This window comes from Delphinus delphis, chromosome 19, assembly GCF_949987515.2.
Source record: "Delphinus delphis chromosome 19, mDelDel1.2, whole genome shotgun sequence".
Taxonomy (NCBI): Eukaryota; Metazoa; Chordata; class Mammalia; order Artiodactyla; family Delphinidae; genus Delphinus; species Delphinus delphis.
Genome location: NC_082701.1, coordinates 52,252,727 through 52,265,146, shown reverse-complemented (window position 1 = coordinate 52,265,146; position 12,420 = coordinate 52,252,727). Strand labels below are relative to the sequence as shown.

The window sequence follows — 12,420 nt, the reverse complement described above, 5'->3', positions numbered from 1 at the left end:
ATTATATATGCTATTTTAATATTAAGTGCTTAATTTCACTTTTAAAAGATAAACTTCAGGGGCTTCCCTGGTGGCGCAGTGGTTGAGAGGCCGCCTGCCGATGCAGGGGACACGGGTTTGTGCCCCGGTCTGGGAGGATCCCACATGCCGCGGAGCGGCTGGGCCCGTGAGCCATGGCCGCTGAGCCTGTGCGTCCGGAGCCTGTGCTCCGCAACGGGAGAGGCCACAACAGTGAGAGGCCCGGGTACCGGAAAAACAAACAAACAAACAAAAACTTCACATGAAGAGTTCTCTCCAAGAGGTAGTAATTACTAAAAGATCCATTTAAGGTTAACAAAATAATAACATAAAACATTGAAGCTTTAGTGATTTTTACAAGCTGTAAGTCTCTATATGTTTTACTTTCCAACAGCTTGATGTGACTCTGCTGAGAGTGATGAAGAAATTAACATCTTAGCTGCTGCCTTACCTTTCTTGCCACCGCCCCCCAACTGCTTCCTGATTTTCACCTGTAATTCCATTGTCACTGTTTATTATGTTTGTCTACTTTTCTGTAACCTAATCCATATTTGTTCTCAGCTCAGTATTTACATGGATTCAGTTCTCGCTGTCATCTCTAATGTCATGGCCTCTGGCTTCTCCAGCCCAGAGTTCTGTATTTTTATTCACCTCTTGGTTGCCTAGATTTCATCATCAAGTAGTTTTCTTAAGAAGGATCCCAGTGGTCCTTGAAGTCCTCTATACCGTCTGTCTGCCGTCTTTATACTCCAGTGACAACTTGGCTGGGCATAAATTTGTTGGGTCATGCTTTCTTTCCCCTGAACTTTTGACATTTCTCCTCTGTCTCCTGGAATTGTGTTGAACTCAAAGTAGTTTTTTTCTTTACTACTCCTTCCCTCCCGACCCCACCCCCAACCTTTAATGAATCAGAATTGCAGTTTTCAGAGAATATACATGAGTTCTTTAAAACCTTCTCACTCACTGCAGTTGAGAGAATTATTACTAGGAAGGACCACCACAGCTATGAGACTCTGATGTGAGCCAAGGTATTTTTGGAGTATTAACCATGCATCTTTGTTTTCCTTTATAGAGATAATTGATGACCTTGCCAACCTGGTGGAGAATACCGATGAGAAACTTCGCACCGAAACCAGGCGTGTGAATCTGGTGGACAGGAAGTCCACGTCTTGTGGTAAGAGATTGCTGTAGTTATAGCTCTGCCTCTTTAATCATTTGCGGATAAGCTTCCCACGTTGGTCTCATTTCACCGCAGGGATTTGGTTGCTCTTCTAGTACAGGCAGTTTCATGTGATGAAGCATTGAAATTGCTAGAAGATCCCTAAATCTTGTTAAAATGAAATGAATTGTTATGAGGGCAGGGGAAGTATAATGCGTTGTTAATTTTTTTTTAATTTAAAGTAAGAAACCTTCCTGTATGCTTACCGAGAATAATAGTTTGGGAAGTTCTATGACATCCTGCAGACTGGTGGTGGCAGATCTCATGGGTTTTAAAGGCGATCTTGCTTGTTTTGTGCCTGTTTTAGTCACAGGCTTCATTGTTGAAGCTTGAGCCGTAGAGCAGGTAAGAGCACAGATTCTAAAGTCCAAATGAGTGTATATCCTGTTATTTAGTGAAGTTATCATTTCTTAATACCTTGTACGTAAAATGAGGAAACACGGGCCAAAATAAGAATCACTGGGAATGACTCTTAAAGTGCTGATTCCTTGGCCCTCCCGTCGAGATTCTGATTGAGTAGGGCTAGATTGGGGTTCAAGAGTGTTCGTCATTTAACAAGTGCACCAGGCAATCCCGATGTGGGTCCTTGCTCTTCGGCAGAAGTTCTGATGCACGTTTTTGTGGGGTTTCAATGATCTATTGCTTGTGCACAGTGCCTTGCCCACAGGTAAGTGACATTGAATGGTGGTGACACTAGCAGTAATCACAGTCATGGTTATTTGATCCTTCATTTCACAAAGATGCACCACGTTTATAAGGCTAATAACTTTGTTATAAATAGAAGTGCAGTAGCACTAAAAAAAAACTAACGATCTGAGCACATGCTTTGCCTGACTTTTAGCCCTTTCAGCATGAAAAATAAACTGGATCCCTCCCACCTATCCAGTTTTAGAACAAGGATCTCTGTGTGAGGTTCATCTGGGATGCACAGCTTGAGAAGTGTTACCTTCCTTGCCTGTGTGTGTGGTTAAACAGAAATCTAGAGCAACAGGGCGATGGAGGACCGGGCAAATATGGACTCTGGAATCTCAGAGGAAGTGGAACTTGGAGGTGCCCACCTGCTGCCCTTTTATCACCTGTCTCCTCCCTGTAACCTGGCAGTTCTCATCCACCAGATAGCAAGCCACTCTGTGCTTCTGCGCCTGTAGGCATGTGCTTCTTTCTACTTCCTGCGCAAAGCAAAGCCTCCTTGATTTTGCTTTATCGGCCTTCTCATAACTTCTAACCGTAGGGATGTTGTTCTTTGCACCAGATCCTGAAACTTTGGCGACAGAGATAGATGGGTTCACTCCCACCTCCATCTGTTATTATCTTCGATTCTTATATAAACTTACTCTTTCTGAACTTTAGTTTCCTTGGCTGTTAAAAAAAAAAATAGATGACCTGGTTATAAAAATGAAATTGTGTAAAACATGTAAAGTGTCCGACACTCGCCATCGTCCCTGAATTTCCATATTTTATGCAGACAGGCAGTAGAGCAGGATAGTTAAGAGCCTGGGCCCCAGAGCCCTGGGCTCAAATCCCAGCTCTGCCATTCACTGGCTATGTGACCTTGTGAAAACCCGCTCCCCTTTGCCTCGATTTTCCCATCTCTGAAATGGGAATAATAATGGTACATATCTTAGAGGGTTGTTGTAAGGAATAAATGAGTTAATGTAGGTAAAGATATAGATGATATAGAGGTAGGTAGGTAAGTAGATAGATAGGTAGGGATATACAGCCCTTACAGCAGTTATTAGCAAATAATAAGCAGTGAGCAAGTATTAGCCATTATCTTTATATGTTGAAAGTAGGAAGAATCTTCCAGTTAAGAGACAACATTCCTGAGGTCTTTTTCATGCACTAAGCAATCATGCACTAAGCAAGTAAGATTTTGTATTTGCAACATAGAGGCCCTCACCACATGCCATTCATGACGTCATAATGAAGAATATGGCTTCTACTGTTGCCAAGTTTTTATTTTGTAGTTTTACTTGGTGTTGCTCTTCATAGCCATAAATGTCCATAAAATCTTCTGAGCTGAGCTGTTTAATTTTTTTTTGAAAACAGGAGAAATTTAGAGATGCCCAGAATTACTAAAATGCATGTTTTTTAAACATGTGTTGGTATCTTAAAATGTGTTAAGTGTGAATTGATCTCATGCCCCCTTTATATTTACTTATAAGTATCTATATTATCTGTGTTAGAATTATATGTAGTGATTCAGAAGGGGGAGGTACAACAGTACAACAGATGCTGAAAGAAGAAATTTCTCCAATTTTTTTCAATGGAAATACTTTAGAGAATTCTTTCTCCTATCTCTTCAATTTCCCCCCTAATATTTATTTAGCAGTTCTATCGATAGTATAGCAACACCACATAACTATCCTTATATCATTTGTGGTGCCTGATAACTTTAAAGAAAAATGTTTTGCATTTGTATTTGTTCAAGGGACCTTTGCAATTATGTATGTGCTTGTCGACAAGCAGTGCTAGTTTTGCATATTGATGGAGGTTCAGCGTGTGGCTCCAAAGGTCTAGGGAGGTTAGACTTGTATTCATGACCCCCATTAATTAACTTCTAAGTCTTCCCCTGATTAGTAAGTATTAAGCCTTGGAACTCAGGGTATATTGTGCAATTTACTGATTAGGTCTAGCAGCCCTTAGCAACATTAGCCTGACCTTTTAAAAAAAAAAAATTTTTATTTTGGTAAAGTATACCTAACATAAACTTGACCCTTGTAAGTCTTTTTAAGCATGCAGTTCAGTGGCGTTAAATACATTCACATTGTTGTGCATTTACCACCACCATCCGTGTATCTCCAGAACTTCTTCATCTTCCCAAACTGCAAGTCTGCACCCATTAAACACTAACTCCCCATTCCTCGCCCAGCAGCCCCTGTTAGCCACCACTCTGCTTCCTGTCTCTACAAACATGACTACTCTAGGTACCTCATATAAGTGGAACCGTACAATGTTTGTCCTTTTGTATCTGGCTTATTTCACTTAGTGTAATGTCTTCAGTATTCCTCTTTGTTGTACCATGTGTCAGGAATTTCCTTCCTTTTTCAGGCTGAATACTAGTCCACTGTTACGTTTATGCCACATTTTGTTTACCCATTTATCTGTCAGTGGACTCTTGGGTTGTTTCCACCTTTTGGCTGTTGTGAACATGGGTGTATGGTATCAGTTCCAGTCCCTGCTTTTTTGTGTCCATGCCCAGAAATGGAATTGCTGAATCAAATTGTAATTCAGTTTTAATTTTCGTGGGGTAACTACAGTACTGACCTGACCTTTTGTTTTGCTTTCAGCCTTTAAACTCTTAGGTACTTTCTAGTAGTTTCTTTTTTTTTAATCTAATAAAGCCCACTTGCAGGCAGGAGTCAGGGGCTTCTGCAGCCTGAGAGGGGTAGGCAAGTGGAGTTGGAAGGTAAGGTCCTGGGCCCACCCTAGGTGGGAAGTATAATAGGAGACCCTTTTCCCATTAAAGTGGGGTCCCAAACCCTTGGGATAAAAGTGTACCAGAAATAAATTGTCCTTGGGGATTGTGGAGAAGGCAGCCTTGGCACTGAACAGATGAGAAGAAGAAAAAGGAAAAACTATCGTTCCTGACAAGTTGTGGTCACAGAAAGGCTTTCCTGTGCATTTGTATCCTGGGTAGCTGTTTTACCTGTTGTAGCTCAAGGTGCCTGGCAGAAGTAATGAAATACCTCTCTGGAGTGGGGGAGAGCATGTTTATCCTTGGTCTCTAGGAATCAACCAAAAAAAAAAATTTTCAAGGCAATGACCAGCACACACTCAAAGATAACGTGGCATATTGGGAAACCCCACAAGACGAGCAAGGATCAGCAACAGACCACAGAAACCGATCTGCGTAGACTTGCGGTGTTAGAATTATCAGATGCAGATTATAAAATCAATTATGATTATATTTAAAGAAGGACATGACAAGTTTGAAAGTATCTTCAGAGAATAGGAACTATAAAGAACAACCTAGAAGATTTGAAACGGGATCAAACAGAATTTCTATAAATAAAAGGTAACTGAAACTCAAGTCTCAGTGGGCATATTTGGTACCAGCAGGAGAGAAACTCAACCAGAGGACATGTAAGAAGAAAACAAACCATATTCCCTTTCCATAAATGCTAACATTTACGAAAGGATGTCCAAACGCCATGGAAGTTAAATTACGGTCTGGGGGCAAAGGCTTGGTCCAAGAGCCTCACGACATAGCAAAGAGTTAATCACTTGCTCTTCCCTAGTGCGAGGCCAGGTTGATCACTGATGTGTAAACACGTACACATAGTACATGATACTGCAAGCAGGGTATGTTTTAACTATCTGGGGGGTGGGGATTAAGCAACTCACTCAGGGTAACTCGGTTACTGTTAACTCCATGGCTGTTTAACTAAGAGAACTTGCGTAAGCTGAGAATAGCAGCGGCACATCATCATTTTACTTAAGGGAGTGCAAAACTAGGCTGTGAACCGTGAAATGGTCTTTTGTTTTCCTTCCGCCACCATATCGTCCTCGCCCATCTGATATATCAGTCCTAGATGCTTTCCCAGTGAGGAAATTTCTTGTTAAAAGGACAGACCCAATTGCGAGGGGGCCACACAGAACGGCCCGATGATGAATTTGTTTGTTCAGTTGTTAACAAAGGATTCAAGCACCTCTTTGTGAACCTTTCACTCGGAAGCCTGGGCTTTAAAAATTTTTTTACTGGGATCTTTGGGTGGTTTTTCCTCCCTTTTCTTCTCCTGCCCCCACCCCAATAATAGCATCAAGTAGAAAACAGTATTATTGTCTGTCTCCAGCTTCTAAACGCAAACTAGACTGATATCTTCCATCGGCACCTACGCGTACTTTCAGATCTGTTATTTGTGTTCAGGACATCCGCATAAAAGCGGGATCTTTGTAATTGCAGTTTAAATATTCATTGTGCCTCGTCCTCATTAGAATTCAAAATAGAGCCTCGTCTGAGTCTGAGGGACGCAGCCAATTGTGAAAGGCCAGACGAAGGGTTCTGAATGACTCGGGTTGAGGGACAGTACTGCTTCTCAGTATACTGACTGTTACATAATGTTGTCGAAGCAGAGTCACTGTGATTTTAGCAGCGTCTCATTGATGTGGTTAGGAATCAGCCTAACTGACATTGCATTGACAAGGTCTCTCTCTGGAACCATTGGATTTGCCTTCCACTCCTTGGAATGGGGTCGTCTTAAGGAGGTGGAAGAGTTCAGTGGTTGAGAAAGGACAGCGCACCGCACGGGCATGGAGCCAGGCGAAGGGGGGGGTCACCACTGGGGCTCAGCCACTAACAACCTGGGTGACTTGGAGAGCCGCTTGCCCTCTCCGTGGCTCAAAATGAGGGTCCCATGGCTCTTCTGCAGACTGCATGAGAACAATCTGGGCGGTATCGTGACTGTGCTAGTGAGTCCTCAGTAAATGCCAGCCGACGTTAAAATGTGGCTTTAAATTGGTCGTCGAGAGCCACCTTGATAAGTAAGGCTCAGAGGCTCTTACCTCTCTTTGAAGCCAGCTTAGAAAGGTCTTTAAGGAGAATAGTGATGATCTGAGTAAGTTATGCAGGAATATTACGGAGCTAGGAGGTTTGCATCCTCATTTAATCAGAAATGGAGTCGATTTTTTTTTTTTCAAATAAACTGAAATTTATAATCTTGTGGCTGAAGCCATTACCAGTCATGAAGTTAGTCAAAACCACCTCTAGTGCATATGCGGGATGGTGGTGAGGCTGCCTTACTTTTGTATTGCACAAAACCCACTTTTTCTTATGTTAGCTGTTTTGAACTGAACACAAAATAGGTAAGAAACTGAATTCCAGCTTGTCTAGCTTATTGAACTGACATTAGAGACAACTTAATCTCTCAAGGAATTGTTTTCAAAACCTTACCACAAACACAAACAGTTAACCTGGAGCAAGAGAATAACTCTGCGAGTTCTTTTATGTATCTTACTATCAAGAATATTCTTAGCTATTGTTTCCTTCCTTCTTACCCTTTTTCGTTGAGATAAGCTAGTTGAATTCCTCAGCTCCCTTATTCCGTTGCGGAGCACAGGCTCAGTGGCCATAGCTCACGGGCCCAGCCGCTCCACGGCACGTGGGATCTTCCCGGACCGGGGCACGAACCCGTGTCCCCTGCATCGGCAGGCGGACTCTCAACCACTGCGCCACCAGGGAAGCCCGCTCCCTTATTCTTTGCATACGTGTGTGCCTGACTCTGTACCCCCGTGTCACCTTTCATTCGGTCTCTGGAGAAACGCCCAGTCCTTCACTAATGCGTATCTGCCCCCAGAGCCCTCTGATCCTTAACCTTACTGCTGCCTTTCCCATTCATTCATTCACTCTTTTCTCCCTCCATGCCAACACAGTTACTGGGCTTGGATTTTAGAAGCAGGTCTCCCAAGAATTTTATGCTCTATGGTTTCACTGCCTGGTATCTGTTATCTCCGTAATGGAGAAACGTCATTTCTCTAAAATCTATAGCAGATATGTCTTGGGAGGGAAGCAGTTTTAAATCAGCTGAAAAGGGCATGTTTACAAAATAAGGGAGCCCTAAAGAGAGGGGCTCATCTTATTTATCTTGGTAATACTGGTAGCCAGGTAAACGTTAGCTGCATTCCGACACCAAATTCACAGGATGGGAGCAACGGCTTACATAAATATGATCAACGTTACAATCACGCACATTTACTCTGTGTGCCAGGCACTGGGCTCGGTACTGGAGCTGAAAGGTACCTGGGGCACACAATTCCTGCCCTAGGGGAACTTGGAGCGTAGTGGGGGGGGACACACACTGTAAATCACTAGTGACTGCAGTAGCGCAGGCAGAAAAGGCTCTTGATCAGCCTAGGGGCCCAGAGGTTTCCAGGAGGACACAGCACAGGAGCAGACGTCTGAAGGATGAGTAGGAGAAGCTTCTTCTGGGTCCGGTCAAGTGACAAACCAAAATAAGCAGGATGTGTACACTGTGATGCCATTTAAAGGAGAAAGGGAGGGAGAGAGGGAAACAGGGAAAGACAGAAGGATCCACATAGGTGCTGTGTAGACTTGTTGATTAGAGCGTGACAACAGGTGTGGAGGTGCAGGTGACATCGGTTACTTCAGAGATGTGCACGGGGGCCAGGCTTGGAGCTGGGTGATGTGAGCTTGTTGATGTTTTCTTTACAAAGCTTTAGAAGTTTTTATGATAAGCCTGTATTACTTTGTAATTTGAGAATTAATTAAAATTTTAAGGAAAATATACTTTTACTATTAATATTTTGGTACTCTTCTAATAAACTTAAAAAAATTTATTTTTGGCTGCATTGGGTCTTCGTTGCTGCGCACGGGCTTTCTCTAGTTGCAGCGAGTGGGGCCTGCTCTTGTTGCAGAGCATGGGTTCTAGGCGTGCGGGCTTCAGTAGCTGTGGTGCACGGGCTTAGTTGCTTCGCAGCATGTGAGATCTTCCCGGACCAGCACTTGAACCTGTGTCCCCTGCATTGGCAGGCGGATTCTTAAGCACTGCGCCACCAGGGAAGTCCCTTAATATCTTGGTACTTCTAGTCATTTTTTCTATACATAGTATTTTGACAAGATTATGATAATCCTGTATTTTTAACCGTTCTTTTAAATGTTTTATTATGTATTTTTTAAACTTTTTAAGTTGAAGAACAGTTTTACAATGTTTCAGGTGTACAGCAAGGTGATTCATATATAGATATATACACATATGCATAGATATTCTCTTTCAGACTCTTTTCAGTTATAGCTAATGTCTTATAAACCTATTTTTCTTTTAATACTATTAGTACCGTCCCATCATTTACTTAAATACTCTTGTTTGGGGGCTTTTAGATTATTAGACGCATAGAGCTTTTTTCCACGTTTAGGACTTTTGGGCATTGGTTCGGATGCTTCCAGGGTCAGAATCAGAGACGAGCTCTGGCCGTCTTATATCAACAGCTTCCTTCGTATATCAGCGGGCTCCTGAGTGGAGGATTGTTTGAGGCCCAGAGCAGTGACAGGGAGCTGGAGGGCCGGGGGCAGAGCTGCCGTCCCTGGGCAGGGAGAGCGAGGTCGGGATGCCACTGCCAGAGCTGCCGAGTGACGCCGCTGCCTCTGACCGTCTCTGCCTCTCTGGGTCAGTGGAAGAGTGCCGCGCTGGCCAGGCCTGGCTGCCAAGGCTGGGCAGAGGAAGAATCTGGCTGTGTTAGACTTCACAGGATGGGCATTCCCTCAGAATGGAAATGGGGGTTGGATCTGGACATCCAGGGGAAAAAACAAAACAAAGCACGTTATCTATTACAGATGTATTTCTCACGTAGACTTATTTAGACCCAAGGTGGGAGCAGCGTGAAGCTTTTTTCAGCGTACAGGCGTACATCATTTTATTGCGCTTTGCTCTTACTGTACGTCACAGATGATGTGGGTGTTGTTTTGGTTGGTTTTTTTTTTTTTTTTTTACAAACTGAAGGTTCGTGGCAACCCTGCGTTGTCAGATGATGGTTAGCATTTTTTTTAATAGTGTTTTTTTAATTAAGTTATGTACATTGTTTTTGTAGACATAATGCTATTGCACACTTAATAGATTACAGTATAGGGTAAACATAACTCATATGCACCGGCAAACCAAAAATGTGCGTGACTCACTTGGTTGTGATATTCCCTAGAGCAGCTCTTCGGGCAGGATGGGACCAGCTCGTGGAGAGCCAAGGGGCTAATCCCATCCCCCTTCGTCTTTCTTTTTTTCCTCTTCCATCGTCTATGGAAGACATACTCAGGGCTCAGTCCTTTGCTCTTTTTTGTGTGGTGGGGGGTGGTTCTTCTTTGACCTACTCTGTTGACTCTTGGATGGTTTCATGGGCACCTCACAGCTCTGCATCTCAGACCCCAGCTTCACCTGAATCGCAAGGTCTCTGTCTTCTTCCACTACCACTCAGTTTCTCTTGACTGCCCCCAACATGCTCTCAATTTGTATATGCTCTTCATAGGCTCATTATCTTTGGCCCCACATAAGCTCCCTCTTCCCATTGCTTCCCATTGCTTCCGGCTAAAAACTTCCTTCATCCCCTCAGACGCTTTTGGGGGCCAGACAGGAAACCTTCATGACTGAAGCGGGCCCCTGTGATTCTCTCCAGTGGCAAACGAGAGGAAACAGCAGAGCTTTGCGGAGTGGGAATGCAACACCAGATCATCTCTGTGTTTATTTTTTTATGGGAAGCCTGGAATCTGGATCTTTTAAGTGAAATCTCCCAGTATTTTAGTGTTGACAATAAATGAACCTTGTTAAAAATTCCATGTGGGCCAAATAAAACACGTGGCGATGTCCTGCACTTTGGGGCCTCTCTTTCACCTCTCTCTGGTCAGTCCCTAGGCCTGTTTGAGAATAACTCTGAAGTAAATGTCTCTCTTCCCTGTTCATCACTTTGTGTTCTCACCACTCTGTCTCAGGCTCTTGCCACACTTATGTAGCCATTACAAATGATAATGAAGAAGTCTGTTTATTGGGTACAGAAACATGTGCGTGATTGTAACGTTGACCATATTTATGTGAGCCGTTGCTCCCATCTTGTGAATTTGGTGTTGGAGTGCAGCTAACGTCTACCTGGCTACCAGTATTACCAAGATAAATGAGTCCCTCTCTGTAGGGCTCCCTTATTTTGTAAACATGCCCTTTTCAGTTGATTTAAAACTGTTTCCCTCCCAAGACATATCTGCTATAGATTTTAGAGAAATGACTTTTCTCCATTACGGAGATAATAGATACCAGGCAGTGAAACCATAGAGCATAAAATTCTTAGGAGACCTTCTAAAATCCAAGCAAGTACTGGGGCGCTCCGATGAATATATTGGAATTGCTCGATATTCCTTTTAGGAGCTGAAATGGACAGCTCGCAGACCTGCCCTTCTCTTGGCGCTCCTGAACACCCCCCTCCTGGACCCTGTGGGTGCTCGTGGCCTTTGTATAATGCAGGTGTGACACGTTTGTGGTCAGATGTCTTTTATATGTGACCACATCACCGTCGTCTGCTTTGGTTTTGAGTTCCTACCGTGGAAAAGCCTGGCTTTCTGCTCACAGCATTTATTTGGGGAGTGAGAATAGGAGCAGGAGGTTCCAATGTTGATGCTTCGGCTTAATCCAGGCAAAATGAAGCCTTTGAGAGAAGCACCAAATTGGAAGAGCTTTACTTAATGGAAAGTGATTGATAAGGGCTGACAGCCTCAGCACTGTCACCATGACCGCCTCTGGGGCTGCCACACTTCTTCTAATCCGTTACGAGGCAGTGACTTTTGCAATCATCAAGGGGTCAGAAATGATCACAAAGGAGAATCGTTTTTTGATTATTGTTTTTGCTCGGTGTGGTTTGGAAAGATAAGGTGTGATTTCCAAGAGCAGCTTCTGTTGTCACGGAGTAATAATTACGCTGAGCAGACTTGGCCGATACCACTCCCCCGTACGTGTGCCTGCGTGTTTTCTGGTAATATGTGTTCGCCACTGCATTCATCTGCTTTCAACCGGCTGTGTGGGACCAGCAAGTATCGGCTAGGTTTAGAAGGCCCGTCAGTGGGCTTGGGACAGAGCATGTTTTGCTTACTCTACGTATACTTCACCTCTGTTGTGTGTCCACTGCTTAAGCGAGCCAGAGCCCCAGTGCACACTCAAGGTGTTTTGCCACCCCAGCCTGATTCTTCAGGAGTTCACCATTACACTCCAGTACTTCTCATTCATACATTGATTTGATTGTATCTGTAAATTGAAATGAAGTGAAGAATTGGATTCTAGTTGTGACCGAAATTACCCACATTGGGAAGTTGCTTGATATCTTTTTCACATGTGAAATCAATGGCTTGGTAATGTTGACCATAAACTAATTGGAGTCCAATGAGTTTATGGTCAACATTACAAGGGTTTATAATTGGACTGTAACCCAATTCTAATTGGACTTCCTCAAAAGAAGTTGGGCGTTTTCCTTTTAGCTAATAAATTCATCCACATCTTCATGAGGTCAGTATGGAAAGGCAGGGGGAAAAAGGTTAATGGCTTAGACTAGATGGTCTTTGAGGTTCCATCCAACGCTGTTATCCTCTTTTCATACCCCTTTGAAGAGAATTAGACACTTCCTTCTACCCTGCACACGCACACACCCCAAATATGAGTCAGGGGTCTAGGCCAGAACTTTGTTGATCTCATTTCAAACAG

At 43.4% G+C, this 12,420-nt stretch overlaps 1 protein-coding gene across 1 annotated transcript in view; it reads left to right on the top strand.

Moving 5' to 3' along the window:
- Nucleotides 1–12,420, top strand: part of STX8 (syntaxin 8) — a 239,952-nt gene that overhangs the window by 142,981 nt on the left and 84,551 nt on the right. The window contains exon 7 of the mRNA XM_059998072.1: nucleotides 1,091–1,192. Within this exon, the coding sequence (XP_059854055.1) occupies nucleotides 1,091–1,192 (102 nt within the window). The remainder of the gene's footprint in view (nucleotides 1–1,090; nucleotides 1,193–12,420) is intronic.